Source organism: Platalea leucorodia, assembly GCF_965183815.1.
Source record: "Platalea leucorodia genome assembly, chromosome: 1".
Lineage (NCBI taxonomy): Eukaryota > Metazoa > Chordata > Aves > Pelecaniformes > Threskiornithidae > Platalea > Platalea leucorodia.
The window spans coordinates 78,919,992-78,934,352 of record NC_138823.1 but is presented as its reverse complement, the minus strand read 5'-3'; the positions used below and the strand labels follow the sequence as shown (position 1 = coordinate 78,934,352).

Genomic DNA, 14,361 nt, shown 5'->3' with positions numbered 1-14,361 from the left:
AAATATTACAGCTCAAGAGGATACCTGATTAGCACTTACAATGTATATTGATATGGGAATATATTTGTCCCCTGAAAGGATATTTAAAAATCTCTTTGAAATCAATCGTATCAAGATATAGCTTTTAATCTTAAGGTTTTTTTCGTTCTTTGGAGCACACATAATGAATTCTTTTTAGTCTAAAACTTAGGGGGTTTTTTATATATTTTGCTCTGAATGATGTTCACTTCTGCCTCATTTTCTGTCTGAATAAATCGTCTCAAATGTAAGTGAAGTAGAGCAGTTTTGCTAGCCTGCTTGGTGATAATTACAAAATAGCTGAGGAAAGTGACCTGCTATTGCTGGCTTGCTTCAGAGCGGGGTGACTTACGGTTCGGTTACTAGTCAAAATCCATTGTTTAAGTGTTGCATGACTGTCAGTAGGCATACCAAACCATGGCAGCCAAATGAATGCCTTGCAGGAGAGACGCACAACTACCTATTGTTTATGTTTGGTAAAAAATGTGAAATGACAACGTAGAGGAAAGTTAGAATCAATCCGTAGAAGCCAAAAGCTGTTTAATGATTTTGTAGAGAGTGCTGACTCAACAGGGTAAGTGGCATCAAGAGTCTTAGAATCCACCAATTCACTTTTATTCCTGAATTTCCTTCCTGCACAAAATTGCCAGTTTTAGCAGCACTGGGACAAATTATGTGAAGTCTTAGAGATGTGGGCTGGTGCCTACTGGGAGTAACAGACAAAACATTCCTTTTCATCTCTGGTGAAACTGAGATGTAAGGTAGACTTCCAGAGACAAGATGGCTAATATATTATCCAGCTCTGCTACTTCCAGTGTCACTATCTGAAAGGGCCCTGTCAACTGAAAGACCTAATACTAATTTTAAAATTTATCTAATTTTTCAACAGTAGCATCTAAAATGGCTTTAATTTAGACAGAGATTTGGGAGGAGAAAGGGATAAAGATGTGTGGTGGTATCTAAGTTTCGACTTTCCATACTTACATGAATTCGACAGCCATTTTGTACAATTTCTTTTGTTATTTCATGTATACACTGAAGCTGTTCCTCTTACTGATGTCTCTTGGGAGAGAGATTCATTCAAAAAGAGTTAAAACAATATAAAATTTTCATTGATGGAGGACAGTAAGGACACATAATTGTGAGTTAATAATAGTCCCTTTAAATTTCACATTTCAGATAGAGGTTCTGATATTTTCATACTTAGAAGCTTTGTTCTGTCCTCATTTTCTATCTGTAAATTTATTTTATTATCTGTTTCTTTTCTTTTTTTTATCTGGGCATAGCAGATCAAAATAATGAGCTGCTGTTATTCACACATTAAATTATCCCTCAAAGGAAAGAAAATGGTTTTAAAAGGTGACATGATTAAGCAAATACGGATAATAATTTACCCACATATTACCTCCTCCTTCTTTTCATTTAAAAGAAAATATATTCATTTTTCAGAGATATTGGTGATCTAAGATCTGAGGCAAGGAGGAGAACAGAAAATGACTGTTGTGCCAATACCTGAGAACAGGGCAGCTATTCAAGCCAGGTCCTGCCTCATTTCATTAATATATCTGGCATGGTGTACTGAAATCCCAGAGAGGATGATGATGCTGAACTACTCTTTTGTGGTATGATTTTTCTGTCTGGACACAAGATTTAAAAAATTAAACTTTTTACAAGATGAGACTTAGATATAATAATGGCTGGGGCAATCAATTAGAACATTATAAAAAAAAAAAAAAGGCAAAACTAGTTTCTTATGTGAGGAGTATTTCTCAGACAAAATTTCCTGTTGCTTTGTTTGGAATAGTTCATATGTTTCCAGGATTAATTTATGTATTGCAGTGTAAAGTAAAAAAAAAATTATTGAACACTGTTATTGCCTCTCATTTTTGGAGGAAGTTCTTTGCACTTAGTCTCTTGACATTTGCATGAGGTTAGCTGAATTATTAACTTCTTAAAATCATAGTTTTCATATGCTCAGTGGACCTGCTTAACTAAATTCTGAAAAGATTCACCTCATTTTATCTTGCTGCCGTTCTCTCCAAACCTGTTCACTTACTGAAACGGCCGTGTTCAGTGTCCACAGAGCGACTGAACATGCTTTGTCCCAACAGTGCAAGGACTTTTCAGCATTTTTTTAACTTTATTTCTTCCATGAAACTAGGATCTGTTCTGATACCAGGAAGTTATAAGAACAGTCAAAATATGCTTTTAGTGCCCTACTTATAAATTCTAAGTGACTTGTAATGAAAGGTGCAAGCCATTGTGATTTGCCTGAGTGAAAAGTAATGTGGAAACAAAAGCAAAAGAGGAAATGGGCTCTAAGAGCAGAGTGGGAGAAAGATCAGCTTACTCCCAAGAAAGAGGGACTGTGGCTCTAAGTGAAAGGATACCGACTCTTACAGTATTTTAAAATAATGATAACTAACTCATAATAGCTGCATAATAATAACATAATAACTGCATTTTAAAATATTAACACTTAACATAAAGGAATAGCTAAGTTGGAAAAATGAGCACTTCTACTTTGAGAAATAGCACATCTAAAGTGGCCAATTGTGCATTATGTCAGCCTTAACTTATTTTGTATTCTTTTTTCATAAAACATGTGCTTTATCACAGATACTCTAAAGGAGATCACTGAACATCTTGTCTTGCAAACACTGGAAAGCCAAGACACTTAAAACTTCCCATAATTTCCATTAATTGTCCTCCTCACTTTCTAGATAGTTAATGGAAACATGTGCAGCCTGAGTTACAAAAATGCTAAGTGCTCACAGCTGCAAGAGCCATCAGTGGGATCTCTCTTCTGAACACTGAATCCCCTAAACCAACAGCTTTATCTTTGAACTGGCAGCCTAATTAGGAGTACCTAGGGCGTTTTAGCTATTATGTCTTTTACTCTGTGCCCATTTTGCAGATGGGAATAATCCTCCCACATAGTACTGGCAATCCACGTTGCCAAGTGTACTGCAGAAACTAATTCTTTGAAATTTATAAGCACTAAGAATCCTCTGTGATGGTATTATGGAATAGCATACTAGGGAATTAGTAAGTCTGCGTTTTGTCTGATGTTAGCATGGAACTACATGAGGAATGCCAGAGATAAATAGAAATATGAATAGAACACAGGATTTGTGAGGACAGAATCACAGAAGGGCTGAGGTTGGCAGGGGCCTTTGAAGGTCATCTGGTCCAACCTCCTGCTCAAGCAGGGTCACCTAGAGCCAGTTGCCCAGGACTGTGTTCAGGTGGGTTTTGAATATCTCCAAGGAAGGAGACTCTAGAACCTCTCTGAGCAACCTGTGCAGTGCTAAGTCACCCTCACAGTGAAAAAAGTGTTTCCTGATGTTCGGATGGAACCTTCTGTGTTTCAGTTTGTGCCCATTGTCTGTGGTTCTGTCACTGGGCACCACTGAAAAGAGCCTGGCTCCCACTTCTTTGCACCCTCCCTTCAGGTATTTATACACATTGATGAGATCCCCTCTGAGCCTTCTCTTCTCTAGGCTGAACAGTCCCAGCTCTCTCAGCCTCTGCTCATAGGGGAGATGCTCCAGTCTCTTCATCATCTTTGTGGCCCTGGACACACTGGACAGATGTGATGTGAACAGACAATTAAAGAGATTGGATTTGCGTTGAACAAGAATGACCAGTCTAGCATTTTTTATAAACTAGACAAAATGTTTTAATTTGTTATTTTTATGTGTAATTTATAGGTAATTTTACAAGTGTTAAAACAATTCTATTATGCTTCACTATGATGGGACTTCCACCTACTTTCTTATGTATCTTTAGCTATGAAGCTGCAGAGCTATTGCCTGAACTGTTACTGCTTGACCTATCAGTAGCAAGAGAAAGCTGCCATTTAGTAGAGAAAATAACTTCTAGTTTTGTACAGTGGGTCTTTCAGAGTCTGTAGGAAGCTGGACTACCATCCTTCTCTCTAACCTTCTTTCTTCTTTCTCATGTGCCACGAGGAGGGAATGCCTAGGGCAGCATGTGATATGTGAGAGGTGTGATGGCAGCCACCAGCAGCCGTTTGAACTTATTTCCAGGGATTCTATAGCAGTGCAGAAAACAAATCAGAGGGTTTTCTAGTTAATTTTCAAAGAGTAGACATTGTCATCTGATTTCTGACAAAGATGATAACTATAATTCCAAAACTGATAGAAAAGACTAAGAACTGTAACTCCTGAAATCTTCTTTACTTCGAGCAGACAACATACGGTTTTTATGAATTGCTGTAATTCTCTAGGAATTAAGTACAATAATCTGTCTTGATGACATACCATGCATGCAGCCAGAAACTCAGCAATGCACTTAAAAGAAATCCTAGCTTTGTGTGAGCATTCAAATTCATTTTTCTTCTGTTTTGTCATTTCATCTGTGCCATACCACAACAGGTATCAATTTCACTATCTGTTTTAGGCCTATGAAATATGAAGAGATGCCACATAGTTATTTAGAGATCTTTGGCCGGTACAGATGAAGATAAATGTTCATGTTTTCTCATTGGTTTTCATTCACAGTGCATGTATTGGATCCCAAGACCCTTATTGTGGCTGGGACATGGTGATGAAGAAATGCACAACGCTGGAAGACAGTCTGAGCATGAGTCAATGGGAGCAAAGCATTACTGTGTGTCCAGTAAGTCCAAATACATTCATTTATCTCTTAAAACATTTGATTCCATATGAATTTCATGAAAATGAGCTGGCATAGATTTTTTTCAAGCTCAGAAAACTATATTTAATGCCATTTTCCTCAGGCCTTCCCATCAGATTTTAACAGGATATTTAGTTTGTTTTCTGTTTCTTATCAAACTATTTATATAATATGATCAAATTATTTATAGTACTTTCAAAGGGTAGTTGTATTTTACCTGTAATGTCTGTGTTCCCACCATGAAAGCAAATGTTCACTAGGATTAGAGATATTGACATGTTTTTCTCTGCAAGATTTTTCTCCATTTTGTATTTGAAAAAAATTTAATGGATAGGGATGTAATCTTTTCTTTTAGGATCATTATTTCTAATATAAAAGGCCATATAACATCTTTCAAAGTTCATGAATTGGAAGGGTGAATTGTATGAGTGAAGTCTCACCCAAATAAATGACAGGAATGATAATTATAATAAACTTAGTGTTAATATTTACAGTGGCTTAACACTTCTCTTTAAAAAGGATTTAGAATAAATTTAATATAATAAAAAACATACAACAAAGTTGATTTATATCCTTCCTTTTTAATGTGGTTCTAGTGTTGCTTTAATATCGATTCTTTTCCCTCACTCCAAAGAGCACAAAAAGAGGGTTAAGAAGGATCTTCCTTGTGCTACTAAGCTCTTTCCTTTGGAGATTGATGCTGCTTTGGTTTTGCTTTCTGCCCATGAAGAGGGAGCCTTTCCAGCTCAATTCTGCTTTCATCACTAATAAAGACTTCTTGAACTTGTCCCCACTCGCCACTGGAGCACATGCACCTATGAATTTATGCTCATACAACATCTATGATCTATTCTCCATGTGTTTAACAAGCTTCTTTTAACATCTTACTGACACTCCTCTCTCTTAAGCTGGGCTTTGTTTAGTGAACTAGAGATGTGCAAAATTAGCATAAAGTTCTTCCAGCTTCCACTTGTGTTCTCTACATATGCTGCAGCAGCCTCAGAGACACAAATCACTACACTGATTCTGAGGTCCTTGAGAACTAGCTCTTGTGTTCTGACTGTCTGTGTTTGACCTTAAATAGTAATTTTTTAAACAATGTCTTGTCCTGTCCTTTGCATCCATGCTCTCACACAGTGGTCTAATAAAAAGCTTGCATTGGATTCGTCTACATTAGCATTTTAGCTCAAATCAGGAGCAACTTCGTGGCAAATACTCTGATTTTGTCCATCTACTATTCTTTGGTTCACATCACAAAGCAGTCTTGAAGCACACAAGCCACATTACTTTCAGATGAAATTAAACCAAAAGTGTGCTCCAACTACTACTAGGCATTTAATCCATGGCCAGAGCGAGTCCAAAGTAAAGCCCACAAAGTATGTATGGTGTATGTGTCAAGTCTTCAACACCAACTGTTTTATTTTCCAGATTTGCAGTTTATGTGCGTACCACTTGCTAATATAGACATAGCCATTGTCTCACAGAAAGTCTGGATTAAGTCACTAGTGCAGTTCTTGCCTCCCCAATTGGGAAGTAATTAGATGCACTGTACAGTATATTAATTTCCAAGTACATGGAGTGTATCATATCTCCCTGTGGTAATCCCACAGGCTAAATATGGTTATGTGGAGGTTTGCTGGTGGCCTAGTTGGGTTGCTGTTTTAGGCAGGATTACTGGAATGAGTTGGTTGGTTGATACTTGTATGACCATTCTGCCTACTGCTTAGTCTTTGAATTCTGGCATTAGCCCTTATTTTCTTTTGTAGATACAAAACATGAGGCCAAGAGGGGGTGGAGGGGGAGCGAGGAATGGTTTAGAAAGCAGAATTCAATTCTGTTCCGTTCAACTGGAAAAACAATTGTATATGACAGTTGCGTAGGATCTGACAGTCTAGTCAAAGCAGGGGAGCACCAAAGGATTGCTCAGAAATTCATCCACAGCTGTGAGACTTATTCTGCATATCAGAGATGAAAAGTTTTAGCGAGACTCCAAAAGAATTTTGGAGTTGAGCAGATTGGGATTGCATAATGTAAGGAAAATATTGGAATTAACTGTCTAAATTGAAAAGCGTGCTTTTACCACTTTACTGTCTTAAACCCCTGAACTCTAAGTAACACATTATTGAACAAATTTGAAAACTTCATAGAAACTTTCTTTCAAATAACACTGTATTCTGGCAAATTGCAATCGATTACTATTTTGCTTAGCGAGGTTTTCAAATACTTGTTTTTATAGCGTTTTTATGTGCTGTATTCACAGGGTATATAAGCCAAGATGTAATGAATTTCATTTTGTAGGCAACTAAGCTATGTGCATCCTTGACATTTGCTATATACATTTAAGATAATGTTGCAGGCAGAACATAACAGAATATTAGAAACCTTCTACCCTCCCTCTTTTGGTTCCAATGTTTTAATTGTTAGTAAAACTATGCTGATCTTTTTAACGCTATAGAAAACTTGTCAGATTAATGCATGACCAGTTTCTTCTTTCAGATCAGAAAGAGAGGCCTGTTTATACACTAGTTTAGCCCAAAATTAAAAGTGTGACCAGTTGCACCTGGGAAATTATTTCCTAGGGAATTATTTATATATCTGAATATTTATTGGCATGTCATGGTAGAGCAGGGAGGGGGCTAGGAGAGGTAACTGAGCATCTGTGTTACCATCTCTCTGAACTTGGAAGATCATTTGTGACAAATGTGGTTATTTCGGTTATCTTGCTTTGATTTAATTCTCAAGTTGGTTTTTTAGGTTATAGTTTCAGTTGGCATGACTACACCAACTGTGCATGAATATAGATCATAATTAATGCTATGGCACATATATCTACTTTGAGCTTCTTCCAGTTGATCAGATATCCCTATTACTCATCCAATATTTTTATAGTAATGAAGGTTCATTGTTTTGCCAAAATATTTTCCAGTGGAACCACTTGCAATCCATCACTTAAAAATACGCTGTCTGGCATTATCAAAGAGCTTTTACAAAGAAAGTAAAAATAATTTTAAAGAAAGTTTTTGGTTTTGGTGTTTGTTTTTTTTTTTTTTACATACGTATGCAATGTGAAATGGCTTTATTTTTACAGCTGTAGCAAACATTGCACGCAGGCAAAGAGTATAGTATGGCACCTTACCTGAATTCATTAGCAGCTTCAGAAAATACTCCAGAGCCACTGAATTCTACACAAAGTAATCTCAAACCAAAGAGCTCGTGGCAGATTTAAGGTCTGGGTCACCGATGATGTGACCTTGACTCAGAGTGCAGAGGCACAAACCAGGAGGACAAGGTGGGTGCAGAGAGGCTCAAGGCAAAGAAGATGGATATTTGGGGGACATTAAGACGGAAGAAGGGACTAGCGGTATCTGCAGAAGGGAAAGGCTGACAGAAACAGGGTGGTAGAGAGGGAAAGCAGAGTGTAGTCATGTCAGGAAAGTACAGCCATATTGACTGCTTGATCGTAATTTTCCCCTTGAGGCGTGACAGATGGTGAAAGGTTAATGGGCACAGGTTCTGTTGAGGGCTAAAAAGGCCCCTCATCAGTACATTTTGTTTTCCTGTAGTCCTGTGATTAAATGGTTTGATATCACTTGTGAAATGGAGATATTCATAGGGAGATAGAGCAGGTGAGTCATGGGGACCAGCAGAGACTGCAGTGGGTTGATCTTTACGGGAGTAAGGGAAAAATCAAGAAAGAGAAACCTGCCATCAGTATGTGTTTCTGAGCTCAAGCTTTCAGCTAAGCTTTGTGAATACTTTCCCTGCTACTTGATATAAATTATGGTAACCATAGACAACTGTAGCTTTAGTTTATAATTGTAGGTGCAACAACAAAGATGCTTTGGTGCAGCATAGAAATAGAAAGCAGTAAAGACATTTTCACATCTCTGACATTAATTGGATTGGGGATATCATTGCTAGTTTATGGACTATATATTTGTTAGACCAGCACTGTAAGAGAGAATGGGCTTACTTGTCGCTTAACTAGACGTAAGTATTTCCTGTTGTCTTATGAAAAACAACAGTGTATACTCTGCATGAGCAAAGGTTGGTGAGTTATTTTCAATAAACAGCTGTCAGCAGAATTTTGAAATGATTAATTATGGTTATGTCAGTTGTAGCTGGCAGAATATACACATAGCTCTTCTGTAGAGAAGCTATATCTGTGAAAAATAAATCAAGAGAAACATAATTAATAGTAAAATAATGGAACCTTTACCACAGTGGAAAGAATCAGCCAGCACCCAGTGTGGCAGTGGAAACATGTCTTGTGCTATAATTGAGTCTCTTGTATATTCAAATTATTAGTGAAATGTGTACTTCCCTCACCACTGTTAAAATGAAACAATACTAAAAATAGCAAAGGGAGACACCATTTCAGGTCATTCATGACAATCTACAACTGTAGTTCCTATTTCAATATATAACTAAATGTTAAAGTGTTGCATTCTTACACATTTGATAAAATATGCATGACTACAACTGATACATATTTATTTTTATCTAAAAGTGAATTTAAATGCTATTTAGTCTGCACTTGTTAGTACTGCTGTTTTGACTAAAAGTTAAAATGCGACAATCAAAAGGCAAATCCTTTAGAATTTACGTGAAAAAGTGGCCATCATTTCCATTCATGATCACAGATTAGTCACCTTACCAAAAGAATTAATGATATGAAAGCCTGTCTTTATTAAGAGAGATTAATTCCATGTCCAGCCCCATTTTCTTTATAAATCCCAGTAACCACAGAGGCTGCTGCAGTTTCCATTAGCACATTTTGTTTCAGCTGGACAGTGAAGATTTCTTATTAACATGTGTTATGGCTGCATGATGGAAACATTCCAGTCAAGATGAGAATGGTCCAACCCTTCCAGCCAAAGGTGCTGAGAATTGACTTCAGCGGGAGCAAGCTGTCTCATCATGTAGGGTTAGGTGCTGCTTTTTGAAGATCTTTTTAGGATTTATACATATAATTACATCTAATGTTTAAAGAGAGTCATATTTAAAACCACATTTCACTTTTATGAAATGGTGCTATATGACGTGCTTAAAAAAACTTGTCAAAAAAGACACTCATCATGGAGATTTGATTCATCCAGTTTTGTTACCCTGGACTATTATCTTCTGCTGCCTCTTCCTTTTGATCTAGATTTGGGTTTCCACAAGCATTCTTTCACATGCTGTTTTACAGTCAGTATCCAGGTTCCTAATCACAGGTAAATTTTAGGAAATAGAGCATACTATCATCAGAAGATAACTGAGAAAGTGAAACTATACTTTCTATTGAATCACTGTAGGCGAGCATGGTTGTGAAAGGTAACAGTTAGTTGTGACTATTGTTATTGCTATAGTGGTGGCATCCAGTGTCGCAGGTCAGCTGGAGGTGGTGGGAATTATGCAGCCATAGAAATTATCAGAGGAGCTTGCTGTCTGGAAGGTGTACCTCTCCAGTGGAGGCGTTTATTAGTGGTGGCTGAAGGCTGTACCTCCACGTACTGCAGAATTAAGAGGTTGTATGAAGGAACTGTCAGGCCTCAGGTAAGCTTTTCTGTTGTGTTTGTTTCTAGATGAGGAATCTGACGGTGGATGGGCATTTTGGAACGTGGTCGCAGTGGAAACCTTGCACTCACACCGATGGTGCCAGTGTTGGCTCCTGCCTTTGCAGGACACGTGTGTGTGACAGTCCTGCTCCTCAGTGCGGAGGTTGGCTGTGTGAAGGACCAACCATGGAGATTGCCAACTGTTCCAGGTACACAAAACAATTTCAGGTTCTATCGTTTATGGTTTAAAAGTTTTTAACTTAATCAGAATAGAATCCACCCTTTGAAATCTCATCTGCAATCCACTGATCCTGTTCAGTGCATGAAACAGCTCACAGCAATGGCCACAGCAAATGAGACATTAGAAAGTATCTCTCAGACTTTGGGGGAGAGAGAATGAGCCAGATGGCAAATAGTGATTTCAAGTGCTGTGTACCAAATAATATTGTCCTCAGCTAATTTTAACAAAAGCTTAGAAAGAAAAAAATCAATGTTAGGTAATATCCAAAGTATGATACATTTTTCTCAGTTCTGTAAGTCATAAAACTTTTTTTCTGGAAGCCAGGACTGTTTACTTTTTTGGAGGTCTCATGTCACTGTTGTATTCCCCCATTCTACCTTGGGAAAAAATGCTTTCATTATATCTTTTGGTTGTATCATGACATCTAGATCTATTACCAGACTGTTTGCCACTCTTCAGCCACTCTTTTGTCTTCCTCAGGCATGCAGCCACTCCCAGAAAAAAGAGTGAGAGCAGATCATTTCAGAGAGACTCAAAACACTGTGTATTCTGAACTGCATTAGGAGTTCATGTTTTAAACATTATACATACTTTAATTGCAAGGTGAAACTTATATACTGGTGCATTCTGCTTACTTTCAGGGATTCTTTCTACTTTTTGTCTCTGCCTTTTTTTTTTAAAAAAAACCACAACATCAGAAGCACATCATGGTAGTGAATAAAACTGATTATCCTTCTGCACAAGATAACTGGAAGCCCTGTAAGTGGAGTTAGTCAATTTTAGGAAAATTATTAAAACATAACAATATAGTATATAACATCAGATCAGGAGAATGGTAGAAAAGATGAGCATGCTGTGAGATACTGAACATTCAGACAACGGTTGTTGGCTGTCAGGTTTAGAAGGGAATTTTGAACATGGTTTGGGACTTGATTCACATACTACAGTTGGCAGTATTACACAACTATTTTAACATCTTACTTCTGTTAACAGTGCTATATTTGTAATTGATTCACAGAATTCATGGATATCCAGATATCTTGTTCATTTTACCACGTGGGTCAAACGTTGCACTGACAGAGATTTTTTTTTTTTTTTTTTGTCTGTGTTACCAGTGATAGCTGATTATTTTTTTCAAAAGCTTTTTTTCTGTGTTATCAACTCTTATATCCCTTATATTAACAAGGCATCAAGATAAGTGAAATTTAAATTGGTAATATTTGTGATAAATTACTTGAATAATCTTATATCATTTTTATTACTGGATGTAATTAGTTTTCATTGTTAAAAAAAGTTATTTCAAAATCAAATAAGGCACTATTTTAATTTTTGCTTTTATGATGAAAGCTCAAGAACTCATTATAGTTTAGTTTTATTTTTCTTGATTTCTGTTTGTCTTCTACCAATACAGAAACTGCAAGCTAGCCATCAAAAGATTTTGGGAACTGCTTGAAGTGCATCACTTTTTGCTTAGGAGAGGGTATGAAATTCCTTTTGAGATCTTTGGTCCAGTATATTTTTTCCTAGGGTATATTAGGGAGGGACAGCAGTGTCCTTTGCAAAAGTTCACAAGTGCAGGGTACAGCATGTGAATTCTGTTAGCTTTTTTGTTACATTACAATTAAGGTATTGGCGCCTTATCAGAGTATCCTGTTGAAATTGAGAACTAATGCATTTTGACTCTTACTTATTACTCTTTGTCCTTTAATCACTTTCCTTTTAGAAGAGGTAGCAAAACTTGACATTTTAATCTCCCTGAAAAAAGACCCACAAATAATAATTAGAACAGTATGTAATTAAAAGTTATCTTCAGAACTTTGATACAGGAGTTTGCAGAGGAAGTTTACCCAGAATAAAGTGACCGAAAGCAACTAAATAGCTTCATATCATTGTACTTCTTGTGTAATGGGGTCATTTTAGCAGTTGCTGATTACAAACCATGGAATATGGAAGGATCAAAGCACCTTTATTTCAGTTCAATATTCTTTAAGAAATGGAACACGATGCAGTATTAATGACTTCTACAGAAATATTAATGGGCCAGATTCTGCTGTCAGTCACACCTAATCAGCCATTCGCTATGTATAACAGATGACAGAGCCTGAGCTTTTTATTCTACCAGAAATGGAGGCTGGACACCATGGACTTCTTGGTCACCATGTAGTACCACTTGTGGAATAGGCTTTCAAGTTCGTCAGCGTTCCTGCAGCAATCCAACCCCTCGACATGGAGGACGTGTCTGTGTGGGACAGAATCGTGAGGAGAGGTGAGCTATCTTTTTTCCACTGTCTATTTTAATTTCTTCTCAGCTGTATTCCACAGGACATTTTCTCCTTTACCTGCCTTGTTTTTCTCTTCCTGTTCCTTTCCCTCTCTCTTTAACTTCACTGCTGCACAATAGCAATATTCCCATTAGCAAGGCTGTGGGTCTGCAGCAGTTCTTTCATCTTTCACTTAGCTGCATCCCTCCTGAGCCAGCTGAGAGCCCCTGGTAGTGCCAGAGAATTGTGCTGAAGCAATGTGCTGCTGTCCCTTGAGACCCTGAAAATTGATTCTCCTTGAAAATTGATTGCAGTGTGTTTGAATTGTAACTTGCCCAGCCTCAAGACCTGGAATTCAGAGCAAAATATAGTAAGGTCACAACACTATGTTACTGATGCTGTGAGTTCATTTTTTTCTGTCTTAAATGAATTAAGCATCTATATAACATGAAAGGAAGTTTCAAGGGCTTTGTTTTATATTCAATAAATATAATACACCTTGAACTCAAATATCTTTTAGTAAGGTTTCAGGGTTTTTTAAAATTGTTTGTATATATATTAACCCCTGAGCAGATAAGTCAGCTCAGATTTTGATTTCACCATCCACTGCTTTGGCACTGGGCTGGGTATTTTGTCACTAGCTCAGAACGTAAAGTTCAGGCCTCTGATTCCATTTTACATGCACCCTAACGTCTCTAATTTGTAATTTTTATGTTAGGAATTTTAACAGGAATTAAATATTTCTTTAAATCAAACTAGAATATATTCAGATAAACTGCAACTCTTAGATGCATTATGTTGTTTCCTGAGGCATGCCAAAAAGCTAAATAGCAGAAAACTGGTGTTGGTGTAAGAATTTGGAATACTGTAGTCATCCATTCCAAGAGATATATGCGGATACGTTTGCTCTGAATGTCCAGTTGCAGCTTACTTCAATGTTTCTGTATGGATGATTTAGTGTCCTATGTTGCTGTTGCATGAAAACAAGGTTCAGTAACCTTTATGATGAGTTTCAGTGAGAGATTTAATTAAACACCAACTCTGGCATTTCTTCAGATGAAGAGATTCCATCAAAGGGAAGTTGCATCACACATTTATGTGTTAATAGATCATCAAAGACCTGATCTTTCTAACTCTAAATGTAAAGGATCAGTATCACAAAACATGTGAACACTTCTTGCTGTTTCAGAGCCATGAATATTTACCATTTCATTGCAGAGGAGAGCATTTTGGTATTTTGTAAATTGCTCTCTGAAAATAGGTTGCCCAACCAAAAAGCCATCAGTACCAAATGTAGATTATATCTGCTGTTACATAGCTCTGTCCCAGCATGAATAACAGTTATTGTTTTTTTTTTAACTGAGAGGTCAGTCCAGGGCAGGACACAATAAGACTGAATATAGAAGAAAAGAGTTTCGTTTGGATAGACTTTTTGGTGGTGGACTGTGAGTGTTAGTAGTCATTGTTCATCTTAAGTTTAACATGGAATAAAAGTCCAATAAGGAGTTTCAGAGAAATACAGAAAACTGTGAGAAATATTTCCATAATTATAGGAGAAAATGTCCAGTCTTAGGAAAATGGGTGCACTAAAAAAACAGTTACAAAATGGAAAGTGATACTTACAATGAGTTGAAATAAT

At 37.1% G+C, this 14,361-nt stretch overlaps 1 protein-coding gene across 1 annotated transcript in view; it reads left to right on the top strand.

Annotated features, from left to right (window-relative positions):
- SEMA5A (semaphorin 5A) overlaps positions 1–14,361 on the top strand; it is a gene marked incomplete at its 5' end in the record, with an annotated part of 346,806 nt that overhangs the window by 252,984 nt on the left and 79,461 nt on the right. Inside the window, 3 exon segments of the mRNA XM_082303954.1 lie at positions 4,545–4,662; positions 10,248–10,429; positions 12,584–12,727. Coding sequence (XP_082160080.1) covers positions 4,545–4,662; positions 10,248–10,429; positions 12,584–12,727 — 444 coding nt within the window.